Source organism: Aricia agestis, chromosome 18, assembly GCF_905147365.1.
Source record: "Aricia agestis chromosome 18, ilAriAges1.1, whole genome shotgun sequence".
NCBI lineage: Eukaryota > Metazoa > Arthropoda > Insecta > Lepidoptera > Lycaenidae > Aricia > Aricia agestis.
In genome coordinates this window covers 545,874-565,888 of record NC_056423.1, presented here as the reverse complement: position 1 = coordinate 565,888, position 20,015 = coordinate 545,874, and the positions used below count along the sequence as shown (strand labels likewise).

General features: G+C 39.1%; 1 protein-coding gene across 1 annotated transcript in view; it reads left to right on the top strand.

Moving 5' to 3' along the window:
• Positions 1 to 2,932: 2,932 nt before the first annotated feature.
• LOC121736174 overlaps positions 2,933 to 20,015 on the top strand; it is a 31,156-nt gene continuing 14,073 nt past the window's right edge. The window contains exons 1-9 of the mRNA XM_042127261.1: positions 2,933 to 3,096; positions 6,994 to 7,187; positions 8,824 to 9,006; positions 9,232 to 9,445; positions 10,139 to 10,350; positions 11,072 to 11,251; positions 13,297 to 13,447; positions 13,938 to 14,096; positions 15,756 to 15,842. Of these exons, the coding sequence (XP_041983195.1) occupies positions 3,069 to 3,096; positions 6,994 to 7,187; positions 8,824 to 9,006; positions 9,232 to 9,445; positions 10,139 to 10,350; positions 11,072 to 11,251; positions 13,297 to 13,447; positions 13,938 to 14,096; positions 15,756 to 15,842 (1,408 nt within the window). The 5' untranslated portion in view covers positions 2,933 to 3,068. The remainder of the gene's footprint in view (positions 3,097 to 6,993; positions 7,188 to 8,823; positions 9,007 to 9,231; positions 9,446 to 10,138; positions 10,351 to 11,071; positions 11,252 to 13,296; positions 13,448 to 13,937; positions 14,097 to 15,755; positions 15,843 to 20,015) is intronic.

Sequence of the window (20,015 nt, the reverse complement as noted above, 5' to 3'; positions counted from 1 at the left end):
AAAATTATAGAAATATATTTTGTTGTATTTTAATGTATTTTTTTCTTGTTCTTAGATAATATTATTTTCTGTTTGATTATTAATTCTACCACTATAAGGGCCCTTCCACACGACGTATTTTTACGCTCGTTTATATCGATACAAACGCAAGTTGACCGCTCAGCAAACGGAAGGAAGCCGACATTTTTATATCTGCCAAAACGCGATGAATCAGAAACGCGCGTCGTCAGTGCGCAAAAATACGTCGCGTCGTGTGGAAACGGCTTTAAGTGTGCAAAGTGACGCTTGGAAGGTCACATCATTTTAAAGTTTTAAAAGAGATTGATTGATTGATAAATTATTATTCACTAAATAACGCCCATAACTCCGTTGCGCCTCAACTCATTTATATATAATTTAATCAAAGTCGGTTCAGCTGTTTGGGCGTGAAGAGGTAACAGACAGACAAACTGACAGACAGATAGACAGACACACTTTCGTATTTATAATATTATAAGTAATAAGTAGTATACACCTTTTATTATTCGTAGTATACACCCAAAATAATATTAGATATTATAATAATTATGTGGGTTATGAACTGAATAATTGCATATTATTTTGCAGGTTTTAATTGTGACACAAGCTCTGACACAAGTCTGTCTGCTATAAGAAAATATCGGTGATAAGGGGTGATCCATGTATTACGTCAGACAGGGGGAAATGGGGTTATAATACCATGTTATACAAAACGTGACAGTACATAATATCTTCGACACTGAGAACGATTGTCTTTGTTGTTGAATTTTAGTACCGTACGTGCTCGATTAAGTAAACACATTGACATCACTTTAAAACCCGAGAAACAAATTCGGACTTTCCTCTTTTTAATGTTTTCGGGAAGCAAAGGCCTTTTGTGGAATTAGGATCAAATCATGCTAACGCAGGGTTGAAGTAAATTGGAAATAATGTGGCAAATTGAATTTTATATCAACATTAAGACGTGTAAATATTTCCGAGGTAAATAAGAAGCGAATCGAATTGAATAAATAAGGTAAGTTTACCTTGGTTGTTTCAATTGTAAGATAGTTTTCATATTAATATTATAAATGCTAAAATGTATGTAGGTAAGTATTTTTATGAAGTACCTATGGAGGATATTATAATATTATGTCAATGCTAACATTACAAATGCGATATAGTTAGTCTATCTCTTCACGCCTAAACCGCTAAATCGATTTTTCTGAAATTTAATATGGAGATACTTTGAGTCCCTAAAAAGGTCATAGGATAGTTTTTATCTAAAAAAATGTACGGTTCCCGCTCTATAAACGTACTTCGTTTGCATTGCGTGCGTCTAGTCATCGGGTGACATGTAGCTTTAAATGGCGGAAAAGGATAGGTACGTCTAGGCCCTAGGGTCAATTTATAATAGCGCAGAGTCGAAGCGAAGCGAAGCGAATTGCCAAAAACTGAACACAGAAAATTCCACCTTAACTCCAGCGTAACGCATACATTGCTATTTGCTTCTGCGAGGCCAATCAGCGTTAGTCGGTCGGATTCACGCGAATTCGTGCGGATGCGCACGCCTTTTTAAATTCTGAGAAGTAATAAAGTGCGTTAACGCTTTGGAGTTGAGGTTGAATTTGTTATGTTCATCCTACTAATATTATAAAGGCAAAAGTTTGTTTGGATGTATGGATGTGTGGATGTGTGGATGTATGGATGTGTGGATGTGTGGATGTATGGATGTTTGTTACTCTTTCACGCAAAAACTACTGAACGGATTTTAATGAAACTTTACAGTAATATAGCTTATACATCAGAATAACACATACGCTACAATTTTAACCGACTTTCAAAATGGGGGAGGTGTTATGTTCGTTTTATTATATTCAACGATTACTCCGCCGTTTGTTAACCGATTTTCAAAATTTTTCTTTTGGTATATAGGGTATCATCCCAATTTGGTATTATATTCACAAAAGTGGTGATCTGATGAAGGATCCATAAGTAATCGAGGGAACTCCTCAAAACTTATAGGGAAACATGTGGTGACTACTTCGGTTTCGTGAGAAGTAATCTAAGCATATGCTACCAACAAGTAAGATTTTGCACCGAGATATACCTGGTATACCATGGTTCGGAAGGTGCTGAGAGAACTCCTGATTCTTTATAGATACAAGTTTGGGAGTTTCGGCGTTGTTTTAAGAACGGAAAGCATATGCTACCATGCAAATTACATTCATCATCATCATCATCATCACTACCATATTATACCATTTCATAGTCTTTTAGATCGAGACTCGAGTTTGTCAAGCGATAATTAAAAAAAATCTATACCTACCTAATATTATAAACCTAAGAGTATGTTTGCTTGAACGCGTCAATCTCAGGAACTACAGGTCTGATTTGAAAACTTATCTCAGTGTTAGATAAGTATATCATTTATCGACTATAGGCTATATTATATTATCACGCTAAGAAACTTAGGAAAATGTGGGAAAAACGGGGGAAATATTTTTTAGGGGAAAATGTACGGTTTCTGTTAAATTCCTAATTTACGCGGGCGAAGCCGCGCGGGACATCTAGTTTTTAATAATTCTCTTCGATGCGCTTCGACTCTGCGCTAATATAAATTGACCCTTACAGGATATTTTTATCCCGGGAAAATGTATACCCTCGTGCTTAACTCCTGCTAAACGAAGTTTGCGGCAATATATTGACCCTAAAGGGGGATTTACGCGGGTGACTAAAGCCGCACAACTTTGGCTGCACGCCGCAAATCGACGGACTACTGGCAAAAAATCACTATCTTTTTACCATCTAGAATTTTAGATGGTCAATTTTCACCGTTCGGCCAAAGTTGTGCGGCCTTAGTCACCCGTGTAAACCCTCCTTTACGAAGATAAAGCCGCAGGAAAATATTATAATTTGACCACAACGTAAACCGGTCCACAATAAGTCAGTCGCGATTCCACCTTGCCAATGGAGAGACGTATGATGAAATAGATAATAGTTTGCTATTGTGAACCTGGCTTTTTGACCTTGGTTTTTTTTGTTTGAGTTTTTTCCTCAATCGTGCAAAGATGAGATTGATTTTTGTGGCGTTTTTGGGTAAGTTTGATTAGTGTTCATCTTCTTTGTGACATGATGTTTTTTCCGTAATTGGTTAATGATTTTCCTAATTATGTTATTACTTAACTGAGTGATTATTTATCTTCGCTAGTGTTTTGTTAAATGTTAGTTACTTATACCTTTGTCAACTCGTCAAAGTTTCATTGCAATCGGTGCAGTAATTAAAGGCGAAACTCATAAACGAATTGAACTTGTAAATAAAAGCGTCTAACATAATTTATTTTGTTATTACTGAGATTCTTATCAAGGCCCATAATTATTTTGTATCAAAACAAGTTTTAGCGTACAAGTCTTACCGGTTGGTTTTTTATTTTATTATCTGCACCGAAAATTTGATTTTTCGATTTTTTTATACCGGTCAAGTCTCTAGAGCTAAGCATGAATTATTTTATATTGTAAACATAAGGACTAAATAAAGGGGGGGACGGGAGGACGGGGGGGGGGGGGGGGGGGGGTGATGGGGAATCCCAAACAGCTGTTATTCAATATGAAGCCAACAAATATGACATTGTCAGAAATGTGTATTTCCAGTGATGTTTTATACAATATTATGGTAGAGTTTTAGTAAGGCAACCGCCAAAACCGCCTTGTACACTGTATACTTTGTCTATGAAGTATGAACTCACAATATGTTAAATAATAATGAACTTGACCTATACACGGTGTTAGATACACAAAAAGATGCAGTCAATGTTAACAAAACTGTTACCTAAAGAAAGTTTTAACTTTTTAATTTTTCTTACTCTGCTTATTACCTCAGAATGTCCGTTAAAAACTGTCCTACTTGTAGGTACTGTAAATTGTGATTATACATTTAAGAAATACCCCCCCCCCCCCCCCCCCCCCCCCCCTCCCTCCTCGACGTATGACGTAACTTATGGGTGACTACTTTTAATTTCACAGTTTGTGTGACAATTTATAAAATAGCTAAGCAGTCTATTTGACACTTTTCCAAAATGCCAGGCAGGGGCAAGCATTACGTGCAAACCTTCTTAAAATAATAATAATAATAATAAATTCTTTATTGAGAGCTACTAAGGCCCAAATTGTTAGTAACAAATATCTTAATAACTAGGTTACTGGGTATTATTTTATTAGTTTTGAATTATATAATATTTTATTTCCTAACTAGAACCCTTAAATGGTGTTCTAGTATTGGCGAGTCATATTTTTCAGCCAGCATCTTTAGAATACTGTTGGTACTCGATCGCAGTCTGCTCAGCATCAGCAAGGACCATGTCTTTTTTATTATGATTGCATAAAAGTCATCAGTATGCTCATTTGCAAACTTACCCGACGCTGAGCAGAATCGTGGCAGTCCCAACAGTATTCTAAAGCCATTATTATATTGTACCCTAATTTTATTTATACTTTTTTGTGTATAGTTAGTCCACAGGTTCGCCGTATAAAAAGTTTGGCAGTACGCTTTGAAAAGTGTTATTTTTGCCTCTTTACTACATCTTGCGAACCTGTGGGCCAGCATATTACACCTTACAGCTAGGGCTCTACGTTCCCTCTCAATATCGACGTGATCTTTAAGATCCTCCGTAACGTAGTGTCCGAGATATTTGAACTGGGTAACTCGCTTTAAGTTCGATCCATTTAGGGTGATCTTCGGATCATATTCAATGTGTTTACGGGGGACCTTAAATATCAGTATTTCGCTCTTTTTACCATTATAAACTAGACCGTGCTTGATTGCATAAGCTTCACATAGACTAAGGAGCTCTCTGATAGACCCGGCCGAGGGGCCCAGCAAAACCATGTCATCTGCATAACTTAAATTATTGACTGAAACGCCATCTATCCAGCAACCGACTGGCTGCTTGCTGAGCTCCTCGATTAGGTCATTTATGTACAAGTTGAAAAGCTTAGGCGAGGTTAATCCTCCTTGTCTTAAGCCACATTCCAACCTGTAATCATCAGAGAGCTCCTCACCCCACTTTATATTATTGGACTGTTTAGAGTACCAATATTTCAATAGGTTTACTATTTCCGGTTGTACGCCAGCCTTCCTGAGCTTCTTCCAAAGCAGATCATAAGAAACTAGATCGAAAGCCTTGGAGAGATCAAGAAAGCAGGCGTACACGGGGGTATTGCGTTGTGTATAATATTGAACAGTTTGCTTCGGGCTTAGTATTGCAGTTTCCGTAGAAAGCCCTGGCCGAAAACCAAATTGTGCGTCAAGAAAATGCAACTTTTCGCCTAACACTTTGTCTAGCAAACTGTCCAATATCTTCGCAATAATTGTAGCGAGCGATATAGGCCTGTAGTTACACTCATCCGAGATGTTGCCTGTTTTGTTCTTAATAATCGGGACAACTATGGTTCGCATCATATTCATTGGGATATATGAGTGACTTAAACATAAGGAGAAAAACATGGACAACATGGCTGGCAACGCACATGCAACTCCTTTGATGTGTCGTGTTCAAGGGCACGGTAGTTGCTTTTCATTAGTTTAGCCTTTTGGTCGTTTGCCTTCTTATTACCAAAAAAGCAGCTAGCATTCGCTGCTTTTTTTGTCCAACTTTTATTATTGTCCCTTTGTGGAAGTGTGACCTACTCTCGACTCAAACCCGCAAGATTCGAACCTGCGACCTTATTATCTTATGCAAGTTCAATAGAACATGAGTCACAGCCCACAGGTTTTCCCTGCGCCTGCGCATCGTACAATATTCTGTGGTATTTATTTATACTGTGGTTGAGTGGTTGGTTGTTTATTGATAATGGGTTTCGCTTAAAAATGTACCTACTCGTTAATTTATGAATAAATGAGGAAAGAGTCAACAATTATTGTGCACTCATATTTTGTGGTAGTGGGTGGGAATCTCCCCATACTATCCATGTATGTTTGTGTGTTCCCTCTCCAAGCCCAAACTTTGCTCAAAGCTATGGGGATATCTTGCGTCCCGGGAGAGGATACTTTTATCCCTGAAAATTATACGGTACCAGCCAATGATGTTTTATTATAATAGAATATCATAGGTATCAGCGTGCAGCGTGATTTAAAACGAATTTTGGCGCAGTCAAAAATACTTATCCATGACTTTTTGCCCCCCGGCAGGATTCGAACCCACTTATGCGTCGTCCTACGAGTACCAACTAAGCTACCGAGGTCACCTAACTACACCCGTAAATTAAAGTTTCTCATAGAACTAAGAAGATATTATGTACTGCAGTTTATATTTAGCTCTGGAAACCAGTCAAGACTCTAGACATAAGACATAACAGGTTTTTACGTTGGCGTTGCCATGATAAATAATAATTATCGGGAAAACCAAACTTATTAGCTATGGACTCGTACGACATTAGCGATGGACATACAATATTTTATTACTAGCTGTTGCTTGCGATTTCGCGTCAACACATTTAAAGGTGAATAATTTTTCCCATTTTTTCCATCGCGGTCCACAACGGTCGCACCGTTATAAATTATAGCTTAGGTCTTTTTCGATAAATGGACCAGCTCAAGAAGCTTACATAGGCTTCTTGGACCAGCTCTGGATTTATTTAGATATAGGTAGTATAGGCCATGGCCTATGGGCGGGTCATCCATACTATTCATACTAATATTATAAATGCGAAAGTGTGTCTGTCTGTCTGTCCGTCTGTCTGTCTGTTAATAATTTTGCATGCTTCAAAAGCAGAGTGTTTGATACTGTATATATATAACTATAAGATCTTTGTAAACAACATTCTTTGCAAATAAATGATGATGATGATGATGTTACCTCTTCACGCCCAAACCGATGAACCGATTTTTACTTCTTATACCGGAAAAATGTACGGTTCCCGCGCGATAAACGAATTTTGGCGCAACAGAGTTGCGGGCGTCATCTAGTCTAGTATAAATAAAAAAAACTCAATTTCCAGTGCCACTATGTTGGGCGAACACGATAACCCAGGAGCAACTGCTGTCGGTGTTCGGTCCGAACTCCGTAGCGCTGGCCTCGCCGCCGCAGCTGCGGAAACCAACGCCCAACGCGAGCCAGGACGACTATCCCGACCAGGATGTGTACATACCCTCGCAGGCGGAGTATGACCAGTTCGACTGGACTTTGACGAAGGTGAGTTCAGCAGGCCATACACGTAAAGGTAATTTCTAGTAAGTAGGCTTAATATAATTTAATTATTTTCCCGTGTTGCTTTCGTGGTTGGCTACCACTGTTGATCCTGGCGACACAGGAGTTGCAGTGGTGGGAGTGTGTGGTGGGCCATTTGCCCGTTTAAAAAAAGGCCATACACGCAAGGGTGAAACTGACAGGTTTGCCTGAACAGGTCAACTATTCAGGTAAACCGGAGCGAGCGTGTATGTTACAGAACTGTGCAGGTTTTGCCTCAACTTCGCCTGACAGAAGTGACAGGAGTAACTGCACAGGCAAACCTGTCAGGTACACATTTGCATTTATGTCCCGCTTTAAGGGCTGACTCTCAAGCCTCAAGAGTTGTTACGACAGTAGGTTTAAATTTAATGCGCTTGAGTTACAATAGTGTAATAGACCAATTTTGGTAGTGGTGGTTGATTTTGTAGAAAGCACGCTAAGCATGGCCACCATAGGGTTCTTTCTACGGTAGAAAAGACACAGTCATGGATTGACACAGGAAATCTGTAATTTTGTCTTTGTAGTGGTTCTATTGTTAATATATAAAATAAATTTATTTTGCTTCCTTGGCCATGGTAAGCCAGCAGCTACGGAGGTGTTATTTTAAAAGGCCGTAGTGTCTACCTAACATACAAAATTCTTCTTTCTTGACTCTCGTTAGACAGTGGGAGGGAAGACTTTTAGCCATCTGACGCATGGATCACCTCTAGTCAGACAATTAAATTAGAAAGACTAATCTTAAATGCGAGTTTTAATAATTATAAAGAAAATATTTACTATTGAAATCAAAGACTGCACTGACTGTACGATGATCAGAAAAGACGTCTAGTGAAACTAGCTCAAGAAAACGCCAAGTTACGATAGCAATACGCTCTTTCACCTTTTATCGCTTATCACAAAGTAAATACACAATTAATATTATGTATACAAACTGATCATCATCATCTCTTGTTTGTGCCATGTCCGGTGTCCCATCATACTCAGGAGACAGATTGTACTTAGTAAACAAGAGAAGAAAAAAAAACTCTTGTATGTCTATAAATGTATAGATACCTATCTAAAAGGCAAAGCTGCCTCATAGATCAACACACAGGCTAGGCACACACACAGCAGGCAGATATTTTTTTATACATGGTTGAAATAATTGTGATGCGAAATTCGTATAGGGAACGTACAGATTCCGGAACTGGTGTAGTGTAGACAATTCCAAACTTAAATTCCACTATTTGCTTGAAACGTGCAGCCACCACGTTCAGCGGGGCTAAAATGGTCGCTTTGAAGAATCATGATATGAATCATAATATGATTCATTTTTCTAAAATCGCAAAATGCAACTCTGCTTGCAATTCATTTCTGTATTTTTGTACTGATTTGACATTTGTCAGTTTGACAGTTTTGACAATTCATTTACTGAATTGATTGAGAGGAATTGCTAAATGTGACCATTTTAGCCCCGCTGGTACACTCGCTGTTGGCACACAATTTCTATGAAGAACTGAATTACGATGCTGACTACAGATTTTAGAAATTTTCTAGAAAGTTCTGACTTAAAAAAAATCTGTGTCTATTCTGATTCAACAATCCAACCTCCATGTTTCAGCGTATAGCATCAACCTCCAATGAGAACTTCCTCATCTCGCCCCTGGGCTTGAAGCTGGCTCTGGCCATCCTGATGGAGGCAGCATCGGGTCAGACGCAGGAGGAGCTGTCAGCGGTACTCGGGTTTGAGCGAGACACCCATCTCGTTAGGCAGAAGTTCGCCAAGATCTTGGATTCTCTACAGGTACCTACATAAAATGCTATGTTATAAGCATGTTTTGTTGTAATATGATTATTGATATTTGATTTCTTTGTTATTCTTCTACGTCTGTTCTGTTTTCTTTTGCTTATCACAACTCCAAAATTTCAGACTAAATCCTCTCAATGTATCCTGGAGTTAGGAAGCCTCATCTTCATTCGCAGAGGCTCCATATCTTCAACAACTCACTTTTAATCTTTAAAATTCCAGACCAAATCCTCTCAATACATACTCGAGATGGGAAGCCGTATCTTCATCGGCGCCGGCGTAGAACCCCGACAGAGGTACGCGGCCATCGCGCAGCAGTTCTACAAGACGGAGATCGTCAACATGGACTTTAGCGATCCCGTCGTCTCCTCCAAGGCCATCAACAACTGGGTCGCCAACATCACGCACGGACGGATACCGAATTTGGTTGATATTGGTATGTTTTTTTTTTAAATAAAATAAGGAGGCAAACGAGCAAACGGGTCACCTGATGGAAAGCAACTTCCGTCGCCCATGGACACTCGCAGCATCAGAAGAGCTGCAGATGCGTTGCCGGCCTTTTAAAAGGGAATAGGGTAATAGGGGAGGGTAGGGAAGGGAATAGGGTAGGGGATTGGGCCTCCGGTAAACTCACTCACTCGGCGAAACACAGCGCAAGCGCTGTTTCACGCCGGTTTTCTGTGTGAACGTGGTATTTCTCCGGTCGAGCCGGCCCATTCGTGCCGAAGCATGGCTCTCCCACGTATAAGTATATGTGTAATATGTTCGTTATATTATCCTTAGATGTCTTTTACGAAGACTCTGTGGCGGTACCCACAATTCGCCTAACATTCCTGCATCACGCTATCAAAGTTTTCTCTAAGTGTTTCGGTATATACGACAGATGAAACGTATCCGGATTCCGGCCTGACTGAGCATAACACCTCGCTCGGTCGGAAGATCTTCCTTTGTGGCCACCACACGTATCCCCACAACTCAAAGTATCTCCATTTCATCAAAATCTGTTCAGAAATCTCCTGTTGGCTCGTACGACCACGAGCCAGCAGACAGGTCCGCGCTATCTGTTCTCACGTGGACCCAAGAGTTCTATAGCAGAACAGCCAATAAAAATTACATTCTGCTATTCCAGATGACGTAACAGGAGTAGTAGCCCTGGTCCTCAACACGTTGTACTTCAAGGGCACATGGAGACACCAGTTTATGCCCAACGAGACCAGGCCGGACCAGTTCTTCCTCACCGCCAAGGACAAGAAGCTCGCTCAGTTCATGAACGTGAAAGACAAGTTCTACTACACGGAGTCCGCGAAATACAATGCCAAGATCCTGAGGATGCCTTATTTGGTAAGTTGGTTGAGAAATTTTGACTGACTAGGAAATTACTACTTTCAAATTAGCTGAGCGCTACTTCACTGCCGTTACAAATTTAAAGTTGCTGGGCATATTTATGCGAATACTGCGCCCCCTATTTATTTAGAGGGGGGGGGGGGGGGGGGGGGTTAGTATTCGCCACTATTTATGTAGGCGTTCAGTAATTCCCCTTCTATTTCGGCAGTAATAGTACCTTCATCTTGGATTACAGTATGAAACGGGCGTAGAAAAAGTAGGAATCTTCTTTGAAGGCCGCTTTTCATTGTATTTCTAAGAGAGTGCCAAAAGTTCAAGTTGTTTACGGCACGTTTTTCCTTAAGGGTCAATTCAGACCGCGACGCGAAGCGTAGATGCATTTCTAATTCTGAATTTGTATAGATTTGACAGATTTGAATTGCGTGAGACGTCTTGCAAATCTGTCAAGTCCATACTTTAGAAATACATCTACGCGTCGCGTTGCGGTCTGAACCCTGTGTCTAAACACACTAGGCCGAAAAAATGAGGCCGAAGTTCCGCATGATACGCCTGCAGTGTATTAATTACCGATGACACATCATGCCGAAATTACGTCGCGTTATATTGTATGCGTTTGTCATTGCTGACGTAATCATGCCGAACTTCCGCCGCGGAACTTCGACCGCGTAACTTCGGCACTAAGACTCAAATTCCATTAAAAAATCACTCTTATTCCCAGGGCCAGAAGTTCGCTATGTACATCGTGGTGCCCAACACACATGACGGTCTACCGCGCATCTTCACCGACCTGAGCGGTCTGCGCGCTGAGCTGTACTTCCTGCAGGAGACTATAGTCGACGTGACGCTGCCCAAGTTCAAGTTCGAGTATACGTCGCTGCTGGATTCTGTGCTGAAAGAGGTGAGTGAGGAGTGCAGTAGCGCCATTAGAGACCGTCCACACGGCACGTTGCGTTAGCGTTGCGTCGACGCAGCGCTGACGTTGCGTTGTTTTACATACAAATAACCATGGTGTTCACACGGTGCGCTGACGGACAACAGCCCCCGAGACGAAGCGGGAGGGGGTGTTGACGTTAAAACTACTTCGTAATAACAACAACGCTCGTGTGGACAGGCTCTTAGGCATCTTTCGACAGCAATGCTACTGGCGAAAATTGTACAGTCAAGAAATTTTTAAGAAAAGAAATACAAAGTTTTTGTTCAGCATTTGACAACATGCAATGACGTGCAACATGTCCGATTTTGGTCAGAATATTTATTGTATGTGCTAGTGGCGCCCTCTGTTCCGACCCTTGAGTAATATTCTCTATTGTTGTATGTTTTTTAAATAAATAAATGTATGTTGCATAATTATAATTACTATTGGATACTGTGCATAGTATTTTATACAAATTTTGACTTTTTATTTGAACTTGTGCCTCGATATGCCGCAACATTAATGTTTCAACTTTCACATGAAAATGTGATTTAAGATAAATATTCAATTCTCAAAGTACACTTCACATACGCATACGTAATTTCTTGTGTAGTAGTTAATAAAGTTTAATTTCGAAATGTTTCCTTTAAAATCACGTCGCGAGTTGCATGTGAATTGACCCTTACCCTTTTGAGTATTATTACATAAAAAATATCTCATAAATCATAATCAACATTATGTTTGATCTTTGAATAGCATAAACATTGTTATCAGGAAATACCCCAACTCGAATACACCTACGCGCTACGTCACGACATCTATATTGAGGAAAATTGTTTGGACTAATATCTATTTTATATATTTTGTGCGTACAGTGTACACACTGTATGTTTAAGCACATTTACATTCATTGTCAGCACCGTACGCGTAGAAGGCACTGAAATGCGGCGCGTACGGTGCGTGCGTGTGATCACCTTTAACTGTGTGAACCAGCGCAGTGGTACGCAAAAAAGGAAAGAAAAGAATGTCAAAATAAGCTAAAGGCAGTTTGCACACGGCCACCGAATACATATTAATTACTACAAGTAACACGGCACGTTAGTGATGGACAAACGGCCTAATATACCGTAAAATACGTTGTTGTCCACCACTGCCGTCACTGGGACATCTAAAGCTTCAGTTTCAAAATCAGCGGGCAGCGGGGCGGGAGCGGCGGTGGTGCGGGTTCTGCGAAATCCAATGTATAGATTTATATGGATAGATAAGCCGTCTAGTACGTCGGGCGCCGCTCGCCGGGCCGAGGACTGCCCATAATATTTTATATATTGGAACGTGCCGCTGCCGCTCCCGCCCCGCTTCCCGCTGATTTTGAGACTAAGGCCTTAGCTTTCTTAGTTTTCCAATCAGAAAATCGGTCTACCCGTTTGTATGCTATGACGATACGGACAGACACGTCGCAAGTCTTTATAAACCTCTCAGCTATTTTCGTCGGTGTTCTAAATTAAGGTGTCGGTTGGCAGCAGGCGACATGAAGCAACCGCAGACGACGTGTCGGAGCGACACTATTGGTTTGTATGTATTTCTATGAAATATCCTCCGCAGCTAGCGACACGAAGCCAGCGACACATATTCATAAAAATACAATATAGAAACCAGTAGTGTCGCGATGACACGCTGTCTGCTGCCGCTTCATGTAGCTGGCTTCCAACTTGTACCTTTAGAGCCAGTCAACACGGCGCGTTGCTTCGACGCAGCGCTGCCGTTGCATTGTTTTGAATACAAATAACCATGGTGTTCACACGTCGCGCTGCGTCGTCTCAACGCACTCATGACGGACAGCAGCCCCCGAGACGAAGCGGGAGGGGTTTTTGACGTTATGACTGCTCCGTAATAACGCTGCGATGACGCAGCGCCCGTGTGGTCGGCTATGCGTCAAACGGCAGCGCTGACGCGACGCCTGTGTGGACGGTGGACAGGCTCATAGGGTACAATTGAGTTTCGGCCGACTTAAAATACAAATTTTCTTTCAGCTGGGCATCCGCGTGGCGTTCGAGGACTCGGCGTCGTTCCCGGGCATCGTGCGCGGGCAGGCGGCGCGCCAGCCGCTCAAGATCTCCAAGGTGGTGCAGCGCAGCGGCATGGAGGTCAACGAACTGGGCAGCATCGCATACTCCGCCACTGGTTAGTACAACTGCTTCGCGTGGTCTAAGCATGGTTCTAAGCCACACCATCGTCGCGAACGGCGTTCTAAGACAAAGCGTTGTATCCGCGGCGTTGTAACACAAGGCATCGTTCCACGCGGCGTCATAAGACAAGGCATCGTTCCACGCGGCGTTATAAGACAAGGCATCGTTCCACGCGGCGTTATAAGACAAGGCATCGTTCCACGCGGTGTTATAAGACAAGGCATCGCTCCACGCGGCGTTATAAGACAAGGAATCGACATATGGTTATTTACTCGTTTAGACACAATAATAAATGTCGGCGACAAAGAACCATCTCATCTATTGGTGACTTACCGCCAAAAGCATTAATATTTGGCAGAAACATTGCTCTATAACCACATCCTAATGTATGCGCATGCCCGGTATTTCTCAAAAAATGCTCATAATATAAACACACGTTTACTTTAAAAAAAAATGTATCACTGTAAAACTTATTACCCCCACAGAGGTAGCCCTGGAGAACAAGTTCGGTGGTGGTGTGGACGCCGTTGCCGACCTGATCGCCAACAAGCCGTTCCTGTTCTTCATCCAGGACGAGGGGACAAGACAGCTGCTGTTCACAGGGAGGGTCTCTGACCCCACCGTCATAGACGGCGCCAACAAACTCTGAATACTCAATAAACGCTATTTTTATGTGGTGGTTTTATTAACACTGATGCACGAAAGGGTGGGAAAATGTACTAGTTGTAACGAAGTAAAGTGATAACTGATAATACTGGCAGGGGTTCCCAAACTGTGCGCCGCGGCGCCCTGGTGCGCCGTGGAAGGCAAAAATGGCGCCGTGAGTCGATCCTTCATCGTTATCCAAAATCACAAATCTTATAGAATAAAATTATAATATTATTCATGTAAATCAGGTAGATGATAAAATATAAGTTTTTTACTATTTACCTGCTTAGCTTAACAACTATAATCATTATTAAAGGTATTTATTTATGTATCTTTTTCTAATAGCTAGGTAGAGTAGTTCATGATAAAATATTTTACGTGTAACTGCGCCGCAGGCTGAAAAAGATTGGGAAACCCTGCTTTAGGGTATGTATGTGTCCCTTTACCTACAAAACTAACTAACTAAAACATAGTTATAATAATTAATATTCTAGGGTGTGTATGAGTCCCCTGTATAGAGTTCAATGTGAAAGTAGCAGCGCTGAAAGACCAATTATTTTTTTACTTTTGTATGGGAAAGCGCCCACGAACGTCACGAATTAGTATTGTCACAGAATATATATTAGTAGTACCAATGGTATTGTCACTTAGTTTTGTTACACCTTGTATAGAGAACGTAGCGGCACTGAAAGAGTACCTAACAATTTTTATTAAATTATTGTACCTATAGGCAAATTCATGACTTTGGACTTTGGAGCAATTCTCAATTCTCATAGAAGCATTTCGCATAGAAGTCAAAAGTAACATTCAGCGCTGGCCTTTTACAGTAAGCTCCATAAAAGGCATACACTTCCTAAAGTATTAAATTACTTTTATTACATCTTGTTAGCGCATTTATTATGTGTTATAAACTGCCGCATTCAGAGGCGAATATTAATTACTTTACTGTAATTACATACTTAATAAGTTCTTGACTGCAATAATTTAACGAAGAGTAATCAATCATCAATAAATGTCTCTAAATGCGGCCTTCAAATCGGTAAAGTTCAACGAAAAACTAATAACAGTTTTAGTTGTTATAAAAACAATCCTTCAATCAATGCTCACAATTCCTTTAAACCGTTATAAAACAAAGCATACGCGTTTGTTTCGTGTGACGTGTGAGGCAACGGGAAGGTTACCTCATTTCCCAGGATGGATAGAAGATTCAAGATGAAAAAGAAATTATGCAAGTGTACAATATCAGAAGACGCCCGCCCACGGCTTACCATCACTATCAAGTATCAATACGAGTCTAAGTCCAACCCATAAAGTTAAACCTAGCGGAATAGAGAAACAAAGGCCTGAGCAAGAGAGATGTCACTATCAGTAACACTGCGTGGTAAAAAGTTACGTGTGATACATGACAGCAGCACTCTTTTTTCGACGTCCAGTCGGCACGTGCCGCACGTTGACAATTTAATCTCATAGAATTCATGTTCAATCATGCTTGTGTATACGTATACATATTTTTTACGCAGATAAAAACCAATTTTGGTTTCGTTTGTCAGCTCGAGATTGTTGCTCTATTCGGCTAGGTATATTAACTTTATGGTCCAACCACAGTTGATGATGATGATAAAAATCGTCAACAAAAAAACCTGAGTCACAATGACGTAAGGGGCGAACTGGTTTATCTGCAGTCGGGGATCTCACGTCTTCGCGCACTAATGTGTTGAGTGGAACCATGTTTCTGTTTTTCGGTAAGTTCGTTTGTTTTTGTTGTAATTGCTTGAGGATGTTTATTATAATAATATGTTTAAAGTTATTTATGTATTAAGGTCTTGCCGGTAATATTTAGTGTGTATTTTTTGTGTGTTTATTGTTTAATTTGAGGATTCCAAAAATATTTAGATGTTAGCTTGTTATACAACTTTGGTTTGGAAAAACTTATTTTTAGATTGAATAAAATATTTTCAACGGCCAAAAAATTCAAGTTTTTGTTGTAAAAAATATTTTGCCACCATTCGTTAAAAGTGGTCCACCGGTACAATTTTTCTCGGAAACTATTCTGAACAATTGTTTTTTTCACAGCAAAGTCATTATTGTGCAATAAGTACCTACTTATCACATAATATTAAATACTCTTGAAAAAAAAAAATTTCAATAAAAGTGGTCCCGAATTGGAACCTTGTGGCAGTCCATACGAAATTTTAGATTAATTTATATTTTGACAAACATTTCAAAAGTATTCCTAATAGTATTTTAACTAATATTAGATATTATAAATGCGAAAGTGCGTCTGTCTATCTCTTACCTCTCGACGCCCAAACCGCTTAACCAATTTTGCTGAAACTTGGTATGGAAATACTTTAAGTCCCGGGAACATACAATTCTTTTTATCCCGGGAAAATGTATGGTTCCCGACAAACGAATTATGCAGCGGTGGTGCGGGCGTAATTTTTTTTCAATTTCCCGTTCGAATTGATTTTTTTAACCCTAAAATAAAAATCCTTTTAAACTAACACTATTATAAAACCAAGGCAAATAAGATAATTATAACTTTACCTCAATCTGAGAAAATAGAAGCTACACTATAATTTGATACATCATTTGATCACCTCGCTTTTTGTAGCAGAACATGTTATTCAAGGAAAATATATATAAATATATATAATTGTGTATTTAATGTTTGTATATTAGTCTCGTGGGACGCTGGATGTTTTATTTTTATGTAAATTACAGATTTTTGTTAGGCCGTAGTTTTAATCCAGCTATACTCAACCTGCGGTCCGCCGGGACTTTATCAGTGGCCCGCGCGAAGTTAAACCATTTTGAAATTTACGCAAAATAGAGCAATCTTCACTCTTCGTTAAAGTCGTGAAATTTTACCGATTCAACTTGCTCATTTTGAATAACGCAATTTTTAACTCTTAAAAATTTTGGTTGCGGTCGACAACTAGACCTAAACAATTTTGTGGCCCATATAAAAAAGGTTGAGTAATTTAAGGTGTTTTGATCCGACTCAGCCCATATGCGTCGTGTGTAACGACTAATGAATGGCTGTACCAATTTTATTGGTGCCTCACTTATTTGCTAGTAAGATGAATCAACAACAATATTTTTTCTTACAACAAGAACTATCCTATGTTTTTCCTGCCTCTCAAAGTGACTCACAATACCGAACATCTAAATCAGTTCAGCCGTTTAATCATGAAGAGCTGTAAGTTGTAACAGACGGACAGAGAACAGACTCACTTTTGCATATTTTATAATACTTATTATTAAGGTGACGCCGCGTTAAATAAAGTAAAAAACCGTGTTGGATATGTTTTAGATTGCTTGTTTTCTATGAGAGGCCGGCCCGGCTTTTCATAGAAAACAAGCAATGGAACGGCAAAAAATGGAAAGGGCGTAAGCGACAAAATGGTTTTTGTCGCGTTATTTAAAAAACCATAAATACATTTCATATAAGCTATGGGCAAATTAAAGTGTATGCTTGAACTAATCTATGTACAAAAATTTTGAAAGCTTAAATCACTCTCCTCTGTTGGCAAAATAGGAATCCCTTTTTCTACAGAGGTCTTTTTGTTTGATTATTCTGTGTTATAAAAGTTGACCAATCGTGTTATGCTATGGGTACCTAATTCAAAGACAAAGACAATACTCGTATGATGAATACTGACAATGAAGTCTAATTTCTTAGCTTTAGTCATTGCTGAGAAAAATCGATATCGCTACAGCCAAATTATTATCAAGGCGTCGCCTTAAGAGGAGTCCCCACCGTCGTTTTTCCATACAAACGTTGTCCCCTGTTTCCTCCCTGGATAATGCCGATATAGTTATGATTTTTTTCCTGAATATCTATGGCCACTATTAGCATGTCCCTATGTTTTCTTTTTTTTCATAATTTTATTATTAAAAAAGATAAGAACGTCCAAAAACCCAAAAAAATGTCCAGATTTTCCTCTGTGTTCAAACACCCAGAAAACAAAACTGGCTAAAATATACAAAAAATTTAAAACATAGGAACACAGCTCAAGCTTTGCTTTAATTCTTAATGAAAAAAGTACTTAAATCGGTTAAGTTTTGGAGAAGGAATCAGCGGACAACGAATCGAAGATTTTCTGTTCTTTTATTAGAACTTTTGTCGTGTTGTCCTATCGCGCTCTGTGGTGGGAGACTTGAGATTGGTGAGACAGCAATACATTTTCAAATACCTATTTTCAATTTCTCTCGCCCTTGGTGTATCCTCTTAAGGCGTTCCCCCTACGGAGGTGCCGTAATTTACCGTTTTTAGAGTATTATTAACTCATAATTTGAAAGCTACAAAATGATAATAAAAAGTACAGTAATAATCTTCAGGATATAAACGTTTCTTTCATAGTTATTAATTTTTTATTTTTATTTGTTATATTCATGATATCAGTTTCCAAAGTAATACCAATTTATTTAAATTCAAGCATACATTCAGTATCTCCCTAGTATTTACAAATTACGGTTATTTGACACGCCAATAGATCGACAATTTCATTAATATACTGGACGTTTGAATTTTTTTAGGTCAATTTTAAAACTATAGAAGTAAAAAAAAAATAGGATAATAGGAGTTCTGATAAGTCTAATTTGATAAAATATCTTGTTTATGAGTAACTAAATGAAAGCACAGAACTCACATCGTGAGTCCTCAATAACTCAGAACTCAATATAAACAGTAGATAAAGGACGAGTTATAAGTTATAAGCACAGCACCTTATTTGCGTTTTTGACCTTATTTAAAGTTATTTATAACTGTGGAAATGTTAGTCTTCTGTCCGAACTCCTATAGTCTGTTCTGTGATCTATCCTATGAAATTGCAAACTCAAAATCTCTTAGATACATTGATATAAATTATAAGCAAAAAACTTTTTGAAAAAAGCTATTATTTAAATACTCTAAAAAGAAGAAAATAAACCCCTTAAAAATTCTAATTATTAAGTTATAACCTCAATATATTATACAATTTGCATGATAATAAAAGCTTGTCGCGTGATTTGTAAATAATAAACTAGTAAGTGCCAATATAACTGAGTAAACTGATATTATATTTTTTTATTTTATTAAAGTAATTAAATATTGACTGATTGTTAAGTCTCGCGACAAGCTTTTATTATAATGCAAATTGTATAATATATTGAGGTTATAACTTAATAGTTAGAATTTTTAAGGGGAAATTTATTTTCTTATTTTTAAGTATTTAAATAAAAGCTTTTTTTCAAAAAGTTTTTTGCTTATAATTTATTTTTTGTTTTTTAGTTAAATCTCTGACTAGATTTCTTAAGTCTGCTTGATTGTACTTACTTAGTTTGTTTTGTTTCAATAATTTGTGAAAATCTGATTAACTTAATTTAAGTCTTTAAGAAATCGTACTTAATGTTACGACTAAAAAATTTAATATCAGTTAACATGACAATGACCGGATTCAACCAGGCATTTTCTAATGCCCGGCTGGTTTTGATTTGACATAACAAGACACGACACGAACAACACGACACGACACGACACAACACGACTCGACACGTCACGACACGACACTACAAGACACGACATGTCGCGACACAACATGACACGACACGACACGTCACGACACGTCACGACACGACACGACACGACTTGAGTCTATTACTTTTCAATTTACTCTCAATGAGCCCTTTTATTTGATATCTATATTGCAGAAGTGCTTTAAAAACAACTATTGCCCTATCTTGGATGAGTCGCCATATTGGATGTAGAATGGCATTAAATTCGCTTCCGAGTTACTCTCAATAAGCCCTTTCATTTGATACCCATATTGCAAAAATGCATTAAAAATAACTATTCCCCTATCTAGGATGAGCCGCCATATTGGATGTAGAATGACATTAAATTCGTTTCCGAGTAGCTCTCAAAGAGCCTT